Source organism: Bufo bufo, chromosome 8 (assembly GCF_905171765.1).
Source record: "Bufo bufo chromosome 8, aBufBuf1.1, whole genome shotgun sequence".
Classification (NCBI taxonomy): domain Eukaryota; kingdom Metazoa; phylum Chordata; class Amphibia; order Anura; family Bufonidae; genus Bufo; species Bufo bufo.
The window spans coordinates 215,440,071-215,454,446 of record NC_053396.1 but is presented as its reverse complement, the minus strand read 5'-3'; the positions used below and the strand labels follow the sequence as shown (position 1 = coordinate 215,454,446).

General features: G+C 39.9%; 1 protein-coding gene across 4 annotated transcripts in view; it reads right to left on the bottom strand.

Annotated features, from left to right (window-relative positions):
• Positions 1-14,376, bottom strand: part of DIAPH2 (diaphanous related formin 2) — a 1,253,176-nt gene that overhangs the window by 407,128 nt on the left and 831,672 nt on the right. For all 4 annotated transcript variants that reach the window (XM_040442348.1, XM_040442349.1, XM_040442347.1 and 1 more), the window contains one exon: positions 1,404-1,528. In XM_040442348.1, the coding sequence (XP_040298282.1) occupies positions 1,404-1,528 (125 nt within the window). The remainder of the gene's footprint in view (positions 1-1,403; positions 1,529-14,376) is intronic.

The window sequence follows — 14,376 nt, the reverse complement described above, 5'->3', positions numbered from 1 at the left end:
GAACATGTAGTAAGACATCGACCCTAAGCACACAAGTACTGGTTAGAGAATAAAGTAAGCGTTTTGAGAATGGCCAAGTCAAAGTCCTGACTTTGGAAGGACCTGAAGCAAGCAGTTCATGGGAGGAAACCCACTAACATAGCAGAGCTCAAACTGAGGAACAGGCTCAAATTCTGTCAAGTCATTGTGTAGAACTAAACAGCAATTACTGGAAATGTTTGCTTGCAGTTTTTCCTGCATGGGGGGGGGGGCACAACTGATACAAAAAGAAAAGGTTCACAAACTTTTGCCTCTCATTGACATGTGATATTGGATAATTTTTCTCAATAAATAAATAACCAAGTCTAATATTCTTGACACATTTGTTTGATTTAGTTATCTTTATCTACTTTTAGGTCTTGTGTCATAATCTAAGTTTTCAGTTGAATTAATGCAGTAATATAAAAATTGTGATAAAATTTCAAGCATAACTGTATGTTATAGATGTTATATAGAGGAAACAAACAGCCTGTTTAATAACACACTGCACTGTCCGCTTTTTGAAATTTAAAAATTCTCCAAAGTGAACCCTATTTGGTGGCAGATGCCTTCTTCTCAGTCTTCTGACCTGTAAAATGTTGGTGGCCATTTTGAGCACTTCATGCAGGATGAATCACTAAAGTTTTGGATAAGATGAAATTCAATTTGTTTTTAGAACTTCATTATGAATTTCATTTGTGTAGAACTGATTTGCTCATCTCTACTGATGACTACTTAACTTTAATGTTTTCAAATGGAAAACGTCAAAACAGCCTTTCAGCTCATCGCAAAGAATCCAGGACATGGGGCTCTGAAGCCGTAGTCTATAACTATAAATAAAATTCCTTGTGAAATATTTTAAAAATATTTGCCGAATTAGAATATAATAAATATATAAATATATATATATATATATATATATATGTGTGTGTTACATATCGTTATTATTTAAAATAACTGTATAATAATTCAGAAAGGAAAGGGTTAAAAAAACATAAAAAAGTCTATTAAAACAACCGGATACAAAGTGTGAATACATTGTAATTCCGGAGATCTTCACTTTCCTTTTCCGCGTCAGCACCCGTTGCATTTCAGGTGCAATTAACGCTGCATTTGGTTAAATATCTCATTGTAAGCAAAACCTCCGCCGCGCTCTGGCCAATCCGAGATTGTTACATGTAGCCCCCCGCAGCTTGGGACGCAACATCAATTTCTGTGTTGTTGATGCTGCTCCTCCATATCCCCCTAACACTACTCTCACCATCTCATGTGTGAAATCAGACTGTGGCTGAGCTGTTAATTTCATGCTGTGTAAATATTTAACTAGTGTTGCTGTTTAATGTGAATGACCTAAAAAAATAGACAAAACTTCAATAAAAGGATATATTCATTTTCGCCACAAACTTATCGTTCGGGTTATCCGTTTTGGGGAAGTTTTTGATGTCACCTTCAAGTCGTTTTATTTGGTGATCCATAGCATCCAGGCTGGCCTTCAGGTTCTGAGCAGAAACTACAAGAGAAAAGAAGAGAAGCTTAATCTTCATCGACCCTTGATTACACAGTATCGGAGGAGAACAAGAATATGGTTAATAATTGGTATATAAGAAATGTCTCCTGTATAACATATATCTAATGTAGAGATGAGCAAACGTTTTGAGATTTGGTTTGTATCAGGTTCACCGAATATTTCAAAAAGTTTGGTTCGGAACCCAAATCGATTCTGCCTCAAACTGTTCAATTAATGCTTTTCCATAATAAGATTTCTGTGTATTGCTGTATTTGCACCTTCACATAATACTTTCATGGAAAAGACACATCCAAGCTAGTCTCCTATTCAAAGGAAAGGAAAATTGAGTTAGGGTGGGTTCACACTAGCGTTAGGGATTTCATTATTATTATTAAATAACGGAATCCATAAAACGGAAGGACGGATCCGTTCTTCTGCCCATAGACTTGTATTATTACGGAATGCAAAACCAAAGCCTTTAAAAGGCATTCCGTTTGCTTTCCGTCCTAATAGAAGTCTATGGGAAAGCATACCTGATCCGTCTGGGTCCCATTATGCAAGACGGAAAACAGGACCCAGACGGATCCGTTATGCTTTCCCATAGACTTCTATTAGGACGGAAAGCAAATGGAATGCCTTTTAAAGGATTCCGTTATAACCATGTTATAACGGAAAGCCATAATGGAATCCCTAACGCTAGTGTTAACCCACACTTACTTGTACAAGGAATCCAACTCTTCCTAGGTAACTACCCTGTAACAAAGAAAGCTTTGCTTAACTGTCTCAGAGGCTTTGCTACTCTTTCTTCTTATGGAGGGCGTCACGTATGAATGAGAAGTATCTTAAGTCAGTCAACGTTCCTCTAAGAAAATATGTGAAAATTAGCATATCTTACGTCTATTGGTATTAGATAGGCCTAGGAAAGGTAACTTGAATATCTGTCCCAGAAAACCAGAGGGACATTGCCTAGCCAGTACTCCGCACGCATACTATGTGTATTGGGTGCTCTCCATAATGAGAAAGAACACCAATCTAAAGTTTTTGGATAATTCGGTACAAATCAAGTTAGTTCAGAGCTGATTCACTCATCCTTAATCTGAAGGATTGGCTATAGATAGATAGATAGATAGATAGATAGATAGATAGATATGAAATTAGCAAATTTATTGACATTAATTTTGGGTCCGATTCAATTCATTTTCAATTTGGATACAAATTGATTCTACTTGAATCATATATGTTCTGAAAGTTGGTCTCCTAGGACTAATATTTTTTCTGAACAGACAGACCGACCGATGGATAGATAAGCCAGCATCATATCCGCTTAGCTATTCTTCTAGTAATGCTGTGTAGGTCTGTTTAAAAGGCTGAACAATGATGGGAAGGCTATGCTTTAGTTGTGAAACACTCCATTTTTAGTTGTGAAACACTCCATTTTATTTTAACCATTTCAGAAAAAAAAAATCATAATTACACGTTTTTCACATGTGGATCTGTCTTGATTTGCCTGAAACTAATTGCAAAATATCTGGGGTTATTGGAATCATTTTTTTTTTTTTATTCAGGGTGAATTCCATATTGATAGAACTGATTTGCTTATCTTTACCATCTATATTTATACAAACTTCCTTGTGCTTTATAAATCAATTTACCCCTACTTTTCCAATTGTTTTTGGTGGTAGCCTCAAACTGCTCAATCAGTGCTTTTAAATATTAAGGTTTTCCCCTAGTGGTAGCCTCATACTTTTCAATCAGTGCATTTTCATTGTAAGACTTTCCATCTCTTGCTGTGCGCGTGTCCCCACATAATACGTCTCTGGAAAAAAGACATGCAAGCTAGTCTACTTTCTAAAAGGAAAGGAAAACTGAGTGTCTCATACCAGGAACACAGCTCTTTCTGGGTAACTACACTTTTACAGAACCGAGCCAAGACAATTTGCTTGGCTACCTGAGAGGCCTTAGTTGGGGTATATTTTTCTTTATGGAGGGCACCAAATATGCATGAGTATTATCACAAGAAAGCCAATGCTTTTCTGGTTTTCTGGGGAGAAAAATGAAAATTAGCTCATCTTACATCTGCTGGCATCAAGATAGGCTTAGAGACAGTAATTTTAATTCCTTTCCCAGAAACCCAGAGAGGTGTTCCCTGGCCTACAATACTCCACACACATAGTACACATACTAGGTGCTCTCCATACTGAGTGCTAGTACAATGATACACATATACACTGTATTTCACAGAAACCCAGAGTAGCATTCTAGGTGCTCTCTCTTTCTCATTCTCTGTCATTTACCTGAAACGAATCACAAAAAAATTTAGGTTAGTAAAATCTTAACTTTTGAGGAAATTTGTGATGCATTCTGAACTGGTAGAATAAGTTTGCTCATCCTTAAATGGGTTGTCCTGCCATATATATTGATGACCTATCATCAGGATAGGTCATCAATATCTGTTCGGTCAATATCAAATGTTTGAAGAGGAGGCCTCCTGGTCATTATACTACGTGTCGTATCGCAATGCAATTACAAGTATTTGCTCCATTCTTCAAACAGATGATCAGCTGGGGTTCTGGGTGTCGGACCCCCGCCGATCGGATATTGATGACCTATCCTTAAAGATAGGTCATCAATATACAAGATAGATAGATAGATAGAAGCTCACCTGTCTCATACCTCATCAATGGTGCTAACACATAGGGAATACAGCTCTCTACTGTTTAAAGTGATAACAACCTCATTTTATGCATAATTGTTTTTCACCTGTGAATTACTTTTTTACAGCTTTCAGGAATTAAGTGAGAACTACAGCGAAGACGTAACATAATAATTTATAATGTAATCATTTGTAACTGTAACGTGTTCACAGCATGAAAGAAACTAAAACACTGATAATTAAATATAATCTTGCATATTCTTTTGCAGATCACTAAAATGTTTAGCTGCTGATTCTCAAAGAGAAAAGAAGGGAAATATTATAGGGATATTTCACTTCAGTCTAGAAGTCCTGCAATGTAATCCTACATAAAAGAGGTGCAGATTGTGCTGCAGGAATATTACTCGCATAGCAGTTGCCTAAATTGGCTGTTAGGATAGTCACCTCCCTTGTCATCTTGAATATGTAGGTACCACTCAATAGCAAACGAGATAGTATTAATCTGAACTGAGCCCCTTCTATTAGGGCTTAGGATCAGTACAGGATAAGTAATGTATGTACACAGTGACTGCACCAGCAGAATAGTGAGTACAGCTCTGGAGTATAATACAGAATGTAACTCAGGATCAGTACAGGATAAGTAATGTATGTACACAGTGACTGCACCAGCAGAATAGTGATTGCAGCTCTGGAGTATAATACAGGATGTAACTCAGGATCAGTACAGGATAAGTAATGTATGTACACAGTGACTGCACCAGCAGAATAGTGAGTGCAGCTCTGGAGTATAATACAGGATGTAACTCAGGATCAGTACAGGATAAGTAATGTATGTACACAGTGACTGCACCAGCAGAATAGTGAGTGAAGCTCTGGAGTATAATACAGGATGTAACTCAGGATCAGTACAGGATAAGTAATGTATGTACACAGTGACTGCACCAGCAGAATAGTGAGTGCAGCTCTGGAGTATAATACAGGATGTAACTCAGGATCAGTACAGGATAAGTAATGTATGTACACAGTGACTCCTCCAGCAGAATTGTGAGTGAAGCTCTGGAGTATAATACAGGATGTAACTCAGGATCAGTACAGGATAAGTAATGTAATGTACAGTGGATATAAAAGTCTACACACCCCTGTTAAAATGTCAGGTTTCTGTGGTGGAAAAAAAGGAGACAACGATAAATCATTCCAGAACTTTTTCCACCTTTAATGTGACCTATAAACTGTACCACTCAATTGAAAAACAAACTGAAATCTTTTAGGTGGGGGGAATAAAAAAAAATAAATTAATAAATAATGTGGTTACACAAGTGTGCACACCCTCTTATAACTGCGGATGTAGCTGTGTTCAGAATTAAGCAATCACATTCACAATCCTGTTAAATAGGAGTCAGCATACACCGGCCATCATGTAAAGTGCCTCTGATTAACCCCAAATAAAGCTCAGCTGCTCTAGTTGGTCTTTCCTGAAATTTTCTTAATCGCCTCCGACAGCAAAAGCCATAGTCCACAGAGAGCTTCCAAAGCATCAGAGGGATCTCATTGTTAAAAGGTATCCGTCAGGAGAAGGGGACAAAAGAATTTTCAAGGCATTAGATATACCATGGAACACAGTGAAGACAATCATCATCAAGTGGAGAAAATATAGCACAACAGTGACATTACTAGGAACCGGACGTCCCTCCAAAAATTTATGAAAAGACGAGAAGAAAACTGGTCTGGGAGGCTACCAAGAGGCCTACGGCAAAATTAAAGGAGGAATATCTGGCAAGTACTGGCTGTGTGGTACATGTGACAACAATCTCCTGTATTCTTTTCATGTCTGGGCTATGGGGTAGAGTGGCAAGACGAAAGCCTTTTCTTACGAAGAAAAACATCCAAGCCAGGCTACATTTTGCAAAAACACATCTGAAGTCTCCCAAAAGCATGTGGGAAAAGGTGTTATGGTCTGATGAAACCAAAGTTGAACTTTTTGGCCATAATTCCAAAAGATATGTTTGGCGCAAAAACAACACTACACATCACCAAAAGAACATCATCCCCACAGTGAAGCATGGTGGTGGCAGCATCATGCCAAGGGGTGGTTTTTCTTCAGCTGGAACTGGGGCCTTAGTTAAGCTAGAGGGAATTATGAACAATTCCAAATACCAGTCAATATTGGCACAAAACCTTCAGGTTTCTGCTAGAAAGCTGAACATGAAGAGGAACTTCATCTTTCAGCATGACAACGACCCAAAGCATACATCCAAATCAACAAAGAAATGGCTTCACCAGAAGAAGATTAAAGTTTTGCAATGGCCCAGCCAGAGCCCAGACCTGAATCCGATTGTGAGGTGATCTGAAGAGGGCCGTGCCCAGGAGATGCCCTCGCAATCTGACAGATTTGGACTGTTTTTGCAAAGAAGAGTGGGCAAATCTTGCCAAGTCAAAATGTGCCATGCTGATAGACTCATACCCAAATAGACTGAGTGCTGTAATAAAATCAAAAGGTGCTTCAACCATATTATTTTATTTTTATATTTTTTCTTCCCTCTACCTAAAAGATTTCAGTTTGTTTTTAAATTGAGTGGTACAGTTTATAGGTCACATTAAAGGTGGAAAAAGTTCTGAAATGATTAATCTTTGGCCTTATACACATGACCATTGTTTGGGTCCGCATCCGAGCCGCCGTTTGTATAGGATAAATATTTTGACACATCTTTTTCATTTCTGCATTACTGTCCGCATAAATGTCAAAAATATAATGGATTTGGCTACTTTTCCTATATTTCATAGATTTCCATGGCTTCGGCTTCTGCAGCTCTAAGAAAACGTCTCATTTTATCTTCAGCTGTGTTCAATGCTCGCCCTGCGGGACTGGAAACGAGAGATCAATGATTCCCAGTGGACGGTTTTTCCCATCTTCTCCCTTAAAGCTTGTCGGGTGGGTGAGCTCCCTGTGACTTTTTGTCATTCATGATGAATGGGAAGGCTCATTTAACAGCTGGCTGCTTCTAAGAAGTAGCAAAAAATGCCTTTTTTCCTTGTGTATTTTTCAATCAAAGAACAAAAAAACAAGTTTCTGCAGTGACAGAACCTTCACGTTCTACATACCTTGCATTCTGGCATCTGCCAGTATTGTAAGCATCTGCATAGGAGTTTGACATATTGGGGGCACATTAAACAGAGGGTGCGACATATTTGGAATGTATTCCTCGACCTACGACTAGTTTGAAGCTTCAGGCAACATGGGCCATACTGTACATGACATTGTTTTTGTATCGCAGGTACCATGCAAAGTAGTATAAGACATATACACAGCAATAAAATTAGGCAGGGAGGTTGCCTATCCTCCAGGACCCCTGCGACCAGCTGTTTGAGAAGGCCCCGATGCTCGCAGTAACACTGCTGCCTTCTTTCTGCTCACCAAGCACAGTGCCGTACATTGTATAGCGGTCATGCTTAGTATCGCAGCTCAGCACTATTCACTTCAATGAAGCTGAGCCTCTCCTAGGCCATGTGACCAATTAATGCAACATCACCGGCGTAGGAAAAGATGGAGACGGCTGCGGCTCTACCAAGAGTGACGGTGCTTTCTCAAACAATTGATTGGTCGGGGTCTTGGGTGTTAGACCCCACCAATCAGAGTTTAAAAAATCCCATAAAACCCCTTTAACTCTTTTCACTCTGAATGGATGAGGATAATAGATTGAGCTGAAGACAATGTCACTGCAGTCTTGTGCTTAGTCTCCACATACACCAGGTTAACTTTTCTGGGGATGTTTGTGACTTGAACACTCCTGTACACCTTTAAGCCTCACTGGCTGATAGCTGCTCCAGTATCTGGCTACCAATGCTCTACACCAGGACCATGAGGTCATTGTTTCTCTAGTCCCTCCAGTTTTCCATTCCAAGTGTGCTGGTACCCAGGCTCCCACTCTGACTAAGCTACACACCTGCTCTCCGCACACATGTGCACCCACTGGAGCAGTGTTCCCTGTCCACTTTCTGGACGGTTCTCCTTCCTTCTCCATTGTGACCAAAGATCTGATACCATCTGCTACACTTAGATGTTATACCACGGTCTCTCTGTCTATTACAATGCAGTACAGAGTCCCCACTTCCTGTCCATCAGGCAATGGAAGAGGAAGTAAGGGTTTAGGAACCATGATGTTTTTAAACATCAGTTTTTTAGGTTTCATTGTATTGCATGTTATTTAAAATATAAAAGAATAAATAATACAATTACATTTTTACAATATTGCATCAAATCCTCAAAAAAATCCAATATTCCTTCAACTGTTTCGAGCAAACCATAAGTCTAAGCGTAGATACAGTAACTATTAAAACTCCAGTGGTCAATGTTAGTAGGATTTATGGTTGAATTTTATTTTCCAGGTTCCAAATATGTTTGAGATAGGTGTATGGCTGACCATCCAATAATGCAGAATTTCAAGCAGGCGTTCATCTATCCCATACAATGGTGTATTGGATAGATGAACTATAAAACTCTGAAAAAAAAAAAGTTGGTTCAAAAATTCACAATTTCTCCTTCCTCATATTTGTCACATTGTAACATTCACCATCTGGAAACAGCAGTTTGTTTCAGCCTAAACTTGTGAAAAGGCAAATGGAGTGAGAATAACATTCCTGCACATCTCCTGTGTTTACGCCATGCGTGATCTTCCCCGTCTGCATTTTTTTCGCCTTCTTTGGGATGTTGACGTTCCGCCACATCTGTTAAGTAATGTTTCCTCTCTGTAATCCACTAAACCTGTTATCCTAGAAAAGTTGTGATCTATAATGTAAATGTTAATTGCTTTACTGGCAGCTGCATTCCCAAGGCAAACAGCAGAGCTATTTTTATCTCCATGTATTCCTAATGTGTCCCTGGAAAATCACAAAAACTGCTGGTCTTTTCTAAAATGTTGCAGATGGCATTAGGTCTTCAAGATGATTTTTTTCCCTCCTTTCTCACAATAGCTTCCTAAGCAGTGTCAGAATACTCCAGAGTCCGACTGTACTTCTACCAGTAACCGTCATCTAATTGGCTCACTTGTCACGCAATGGTAAAGAATTCTGGGTAACAACATTTAAATTAGATTTATTTATAGATTTTTTTAATAGGGGGAACTTGTTTTCTTCTCATGTATTTGTTAGGCAACCGCCGAAAAGTTTTATACATCACAAGTAGCTTTATGGAAGTGGAGTTATGTAGGAATGAATGGTGAGGGATTTGTAAAATACAAAAATTCTGATTCAAAAAGTCACATGGACAGCCAAATGACAGGTGATGAATTTCCTCAGAGTAGAAAATAAATGTACAATACTGTATAGTGTCAAAAATATAATAATAATAATAATAATAATAATGTCCTGCAATGGTATTTTTGAACTTTAGGTCAAATGAAAAAAGTAAAATAATGAATTAAATAAAAACATTAATACTAAAAATAACCCCAGAAAAGATTCTTCCCTACCAATCATGCCAATAACTAGTCCTGACCTAATTCTGAAATTGAACTGCTGTTGTTTCAAATTATGAGCCTAAAAATTGAAAAACAAGGGAAAAAACTACATGTATAAAAATGATAAAAGTAAATTATGCATTGGTCATAAAAAAAGCCACAAAAATAGGATTCATAGATAGCTCCATTATTCAGCTCTATTATACATTTTTTTGCACCTGCATTTGTCAGTGGCATTTCCTCCAAATTGGTGACACTTTTTTTGTCAAGTTAAAGCTATGGCTTTTTTGTTCTGCCATTTTTAATTTTTCCAGGGAAAAAATAACTGAATAAATTTTTTTAAAAAAAAATCTACAAATTAGTCTAAGGATTTTTTATTTTATTGGTCAAACACTTCCAAGAGTGTATAGGGTCCAATAAACTGAAGTGAACCAACGATCTTGGACCTGAACCAGATAGTGAATGTCCACTTTTTCTTCATCTAGATAGATTTTGTGCAGAATAATTTTATTATAACAGAAATCTCCTGCATTATGTGTACCTTCTCCATGAAGGTCAAATTCAAGTTTCCATTTTTGTTATTGTGTTGTTCTATCCAGTAACAATATAAAACGGACGTATCTACTATAGAAAAAATACATAAAAAACTAAGAGAAAACAACAAAAACAAAGCTTGATAGATTTATAGTATACTGTATAGACGAGCACTCCTCACCTGGTCTTATGCAGAGCATGGAATTTATTTAGTTGAAAAAGGGTTATAAGAAAATATGGATAAAGGTACACATATATAAATTACATATAAATAAATCACGTGATCAAATAGCGTATTCTTTGGGTATGCAGTTGTTGATTATATTTCCCACATAACCAGGGGCAGGACGGACACGTGAGCGAGACGTCAGTCCTTTGGCGTTCCACGTGTGCAGTGACGATCCTGGTTAGCCACTGAGGAAGGAGTCAGTTTCAGACTCTGAAACGCGTCTGGTGTGAATAGGACTATACCCGCATTCCACATATGAATAAGCACTCATAATTCCTTCTGTTTCTTCCTGGAAGTAACGGCAAACCCAGTCCGCGGATTGGCTGAACAGGATCGTCACTGCGCATGTGGGACGCCGAAGGACTGACGTCTCACTCACGTGTCTGTCCTGCCGCGAGACCAGAGAAGGGGAGCCGGACCCGCAAGAGCGGCCACAAGCCGCGTAGTCGCAAAGACATCAGACAGTTAACAGCAGTTGAGGTTGCTATTGGTGGCCACGTGGGACGCCACGGCTGACCTGACAACCCACTGCCTGAGACATATACCCAGGTAACAAGTGTGAAAGTACTGTCACCAAGTCATACTAACAATATCTCCTAGACCAACAGAACTTTATAATAATTACTAACCTATTGGGAGATAAAATGCAATGCATAGTGCAATATAATCCTCTAGCAATCCAGCGATACACTGCTGGCACAACCATAAGAAGGACATTACCTTGTCCACTAGAGGAATAAAGACTGCAGGAGTGCCATAAGAGAAGACACTCTATTTTCACCAGAATTAATCTACACCAGAATTAATCGATTTGCACTAGAATAAATCTACACAAGTGTACATACCCTCAAAATCTGTCCACTAAACAGATTGGACACTACTTTCTATATACTTTTATACATTTAGCATTTTATATATCTTTTTTATATGTACCAATTATCCATTTTTACTATTGCACTTTTTGCACTACTCTGCACTATTTAATTATAACTAGGCTTGATCGAACCCGAACTGTAAAGTAAAGTACTGAACTTTAGGATTTTTGGACCCCGAACACGAACTTTTAAGTGTGTTTGGCGATTTAATGGCGCTTTTTGAAAGGCTGCAGAGCAGCCAATCAACAATCGTTTAACTCTTGTTCCCTTAGAAGCCATCACAGCCATGCCTACTAATGGCATGGCTGTGATTGGCCAAGTGCAGCATGTGACCCAGCCTCTTTATAAGCTGCAGTCACGTAGCGCTGCACGTCACTCTGCTGTGCTTAGTGTAGGGAGAGGATGCTGCTGGTGTGAGGGAGAGAATAGGAAAGAATCTATCTGTTATCACTACTTGTTAACTCAGCGATCTACATTGATTTTGTTTTGTGGGTGCAATGAAACATTTTTTTACCCTGCCCTGAGCCCAGTGACACAGAAAAATAACTTTTATCCGTCTGTTAGTTAGGTGCGCGTCGGCGGCCATTTTGTGCAAGTTCAGTGCACCAGCACAGCATATGTGCCAGGGACAATAATCTAACCCTGTTCTTTTAGTTCAGTGGGCAACATATTCCCATTTTTTAAGTGCACCTGCACTGCATATGTGCCAAGGGAAGGCAAAATAATGTAGGGAATCGTTCTGTGAGTTCAGGGACCCAGGGGGTGACATATTCACATTTTTTGTATGTAAAGTACAATCCAAGTAAATTCGTTTGTTAGATTGTGTGGGGACATTTGTGCCCTGCACTGCATTTGTGACAGTCCAATACAAGCGTTAAATACCGCTGTTATATTCTGGTTTTAAAAAAAAACACCCATTTTGTGCAAGACACTACATTTGCGGCCTTTGCTGCATTTATGACAATCCAATACAAGCGTTAGATACTGCAGTTATATTCTGGGTTTAAAAAAAACACCCATTTTGGGCAAGATACTACATTTGGGGCCTTTCCTGCATTTCTGACAGTCCAATACAATCAGTCAATACTGCAGTTACATTGTTGGTTGACAAATTAAAAAAAATTGTGACCGTGAAGTAATTGTATAAAATTTGCCTGTCACACTGTTGTGTGACCCCAAGAAATTTTTCCTCTTTATGACACCGGCACTGCCTTACTGTCAGTGAACTTAATTGTTGACTATTAACGGTTACATTGTCGCCTGACATAAACCATCTGTTAGTTTGGTGGGTGAATGCAAAGAATAAGGAGAGCGTCAAATAAGGGACGTGGCCCCGATCGTGGTGCTGCTGGTGGAGCTCCTGTTGCAGGGAGAGGACGTGGTCAATTTGTGCCAGCTACACGCACAAGTGAAACCCCTTCCTCAGGTGCGAGTAGGCGACAGAACCTTCAGCATTATTTGGTAGGGCCGAATGCGGCTCTACGAATGGTGAGGCCAAAACAAGTACAGGCGATAGTTGATTGGGTGGCTGACAGTGGATCCAGTTCCTTCACATTGTGTCCCACCCAGTCTCCTGCTGAAAGATCAGAGTTGGCACCTGCAGCCGATGTCCATCAGTCTTTCACCTCACCCCCTTGCAAATCAGCCAAGCAGTCTGAGCCTCAAGTCATGCAGAAGTCTCTTCTGCTTTTTGATGACTCTGTTAGCAGAGTTTTCCAGGGCCATCCACCTAGCCCTGCCCCAGAAGTGAAAGAGATTGAGTGCACCGATGCCCAACCACTTATGTTTCAGGAAGAGTACATGGGAGGACTACCGCAGCACGTCTCGGATGATGACGAAACACAGGTTCCAACTGCTAAGGCTTTCTGCAGTGTGCAGACCGACAAGGAAGGCAGGGGTGAAGACTGGGTGGAAGATGATGTGGAGGACAATGAAGTCCTCGACCCCACATGGAATCAAGGTCATGCAAGTGACGTGTGCAGTTTGGAGGAAGAGGCGGTGGTCGCACAGAGCCACCAGCACAGCAAAAGAGGGAGCAGGGTGCAAAAGCGTCTGCTACATTGTCAGGTGACATTTTACCATTTTTGCTGTACACAAACCCCTGCTCTGCATAGGTGACAGAGAACTAATTTTTGTAAAATCGTCTGTTCAATTGGTGGGTGACATGAATCCAGTTTTGCCGTGGATAAACCCCTGCTCTGCATAGTTGACAAGGTCTGAAATTTTTAAAAATCGTCTGTTTCATTGGTAGGTGACATTAACCCATTTTTGCCGATGAAAAAACCCTGCTCTGCATAGGTGACAGGGACCAAAATTTCTAAAATTCGTCTTTAATTAACGCACACCATCTCCTTTCCTTCGATCCTTCCGCTTTAACAACTTGTCCCACTTTTCCGCTCAATAACATTTCATCCATTGACCTCTCTTGCATGTGGTATCCCTTTCTCACGCTCCCTCTCCGGCATGGAACCCTGATTCCCCGTTACCCATGATCACCATGGTAGGCGCATAAAAGAACATCGAAAGTTGATAGAGAAGAGATCCAATTGGATCAAGGCCGTTACAGGGACGTGCGACATGGTGGAGCATTATGTGTGCACACGCCTACATGTACTGACTGATTGGTCTGCCCCCTTCAACTCCTGGGTCTCCAAATTGGGCACATGGCCTGAGCTTGCCCTTTACGCCTTGGAGGTGCTGGCCTGCCCTGCAGCCAGTGTATTGTCTAAACGTGTGTTTAGCACGGCAGGGGGCGTCATCACAGACAAGCGCAGCCGCTTATCCACAGCGATCGTGGACAAGCTCATGTTCGTTAAAATGAACCAGTCAGGGATCTCACAGGACTTGTCAGTACCTTGTGCAGAATAGACATGCATACCGGCCTCACCCAGCCATTGTTATACTACAGTGCACTTTCTCTTTATTTATTTTTTTATATTTCCCAATATTTTGGGGTCTACCCAAATTTAAAAATAATAATAATAAAATAAAATGAAAAAACAAAACCAAAAACTAGTGTTGGCTACCTCCTCCTCCACTGCCGCTTCCACCTACACCGCCACATCCACCGCCTTCTCAACCTCCTACTCCATATGGACCTCCTCCTC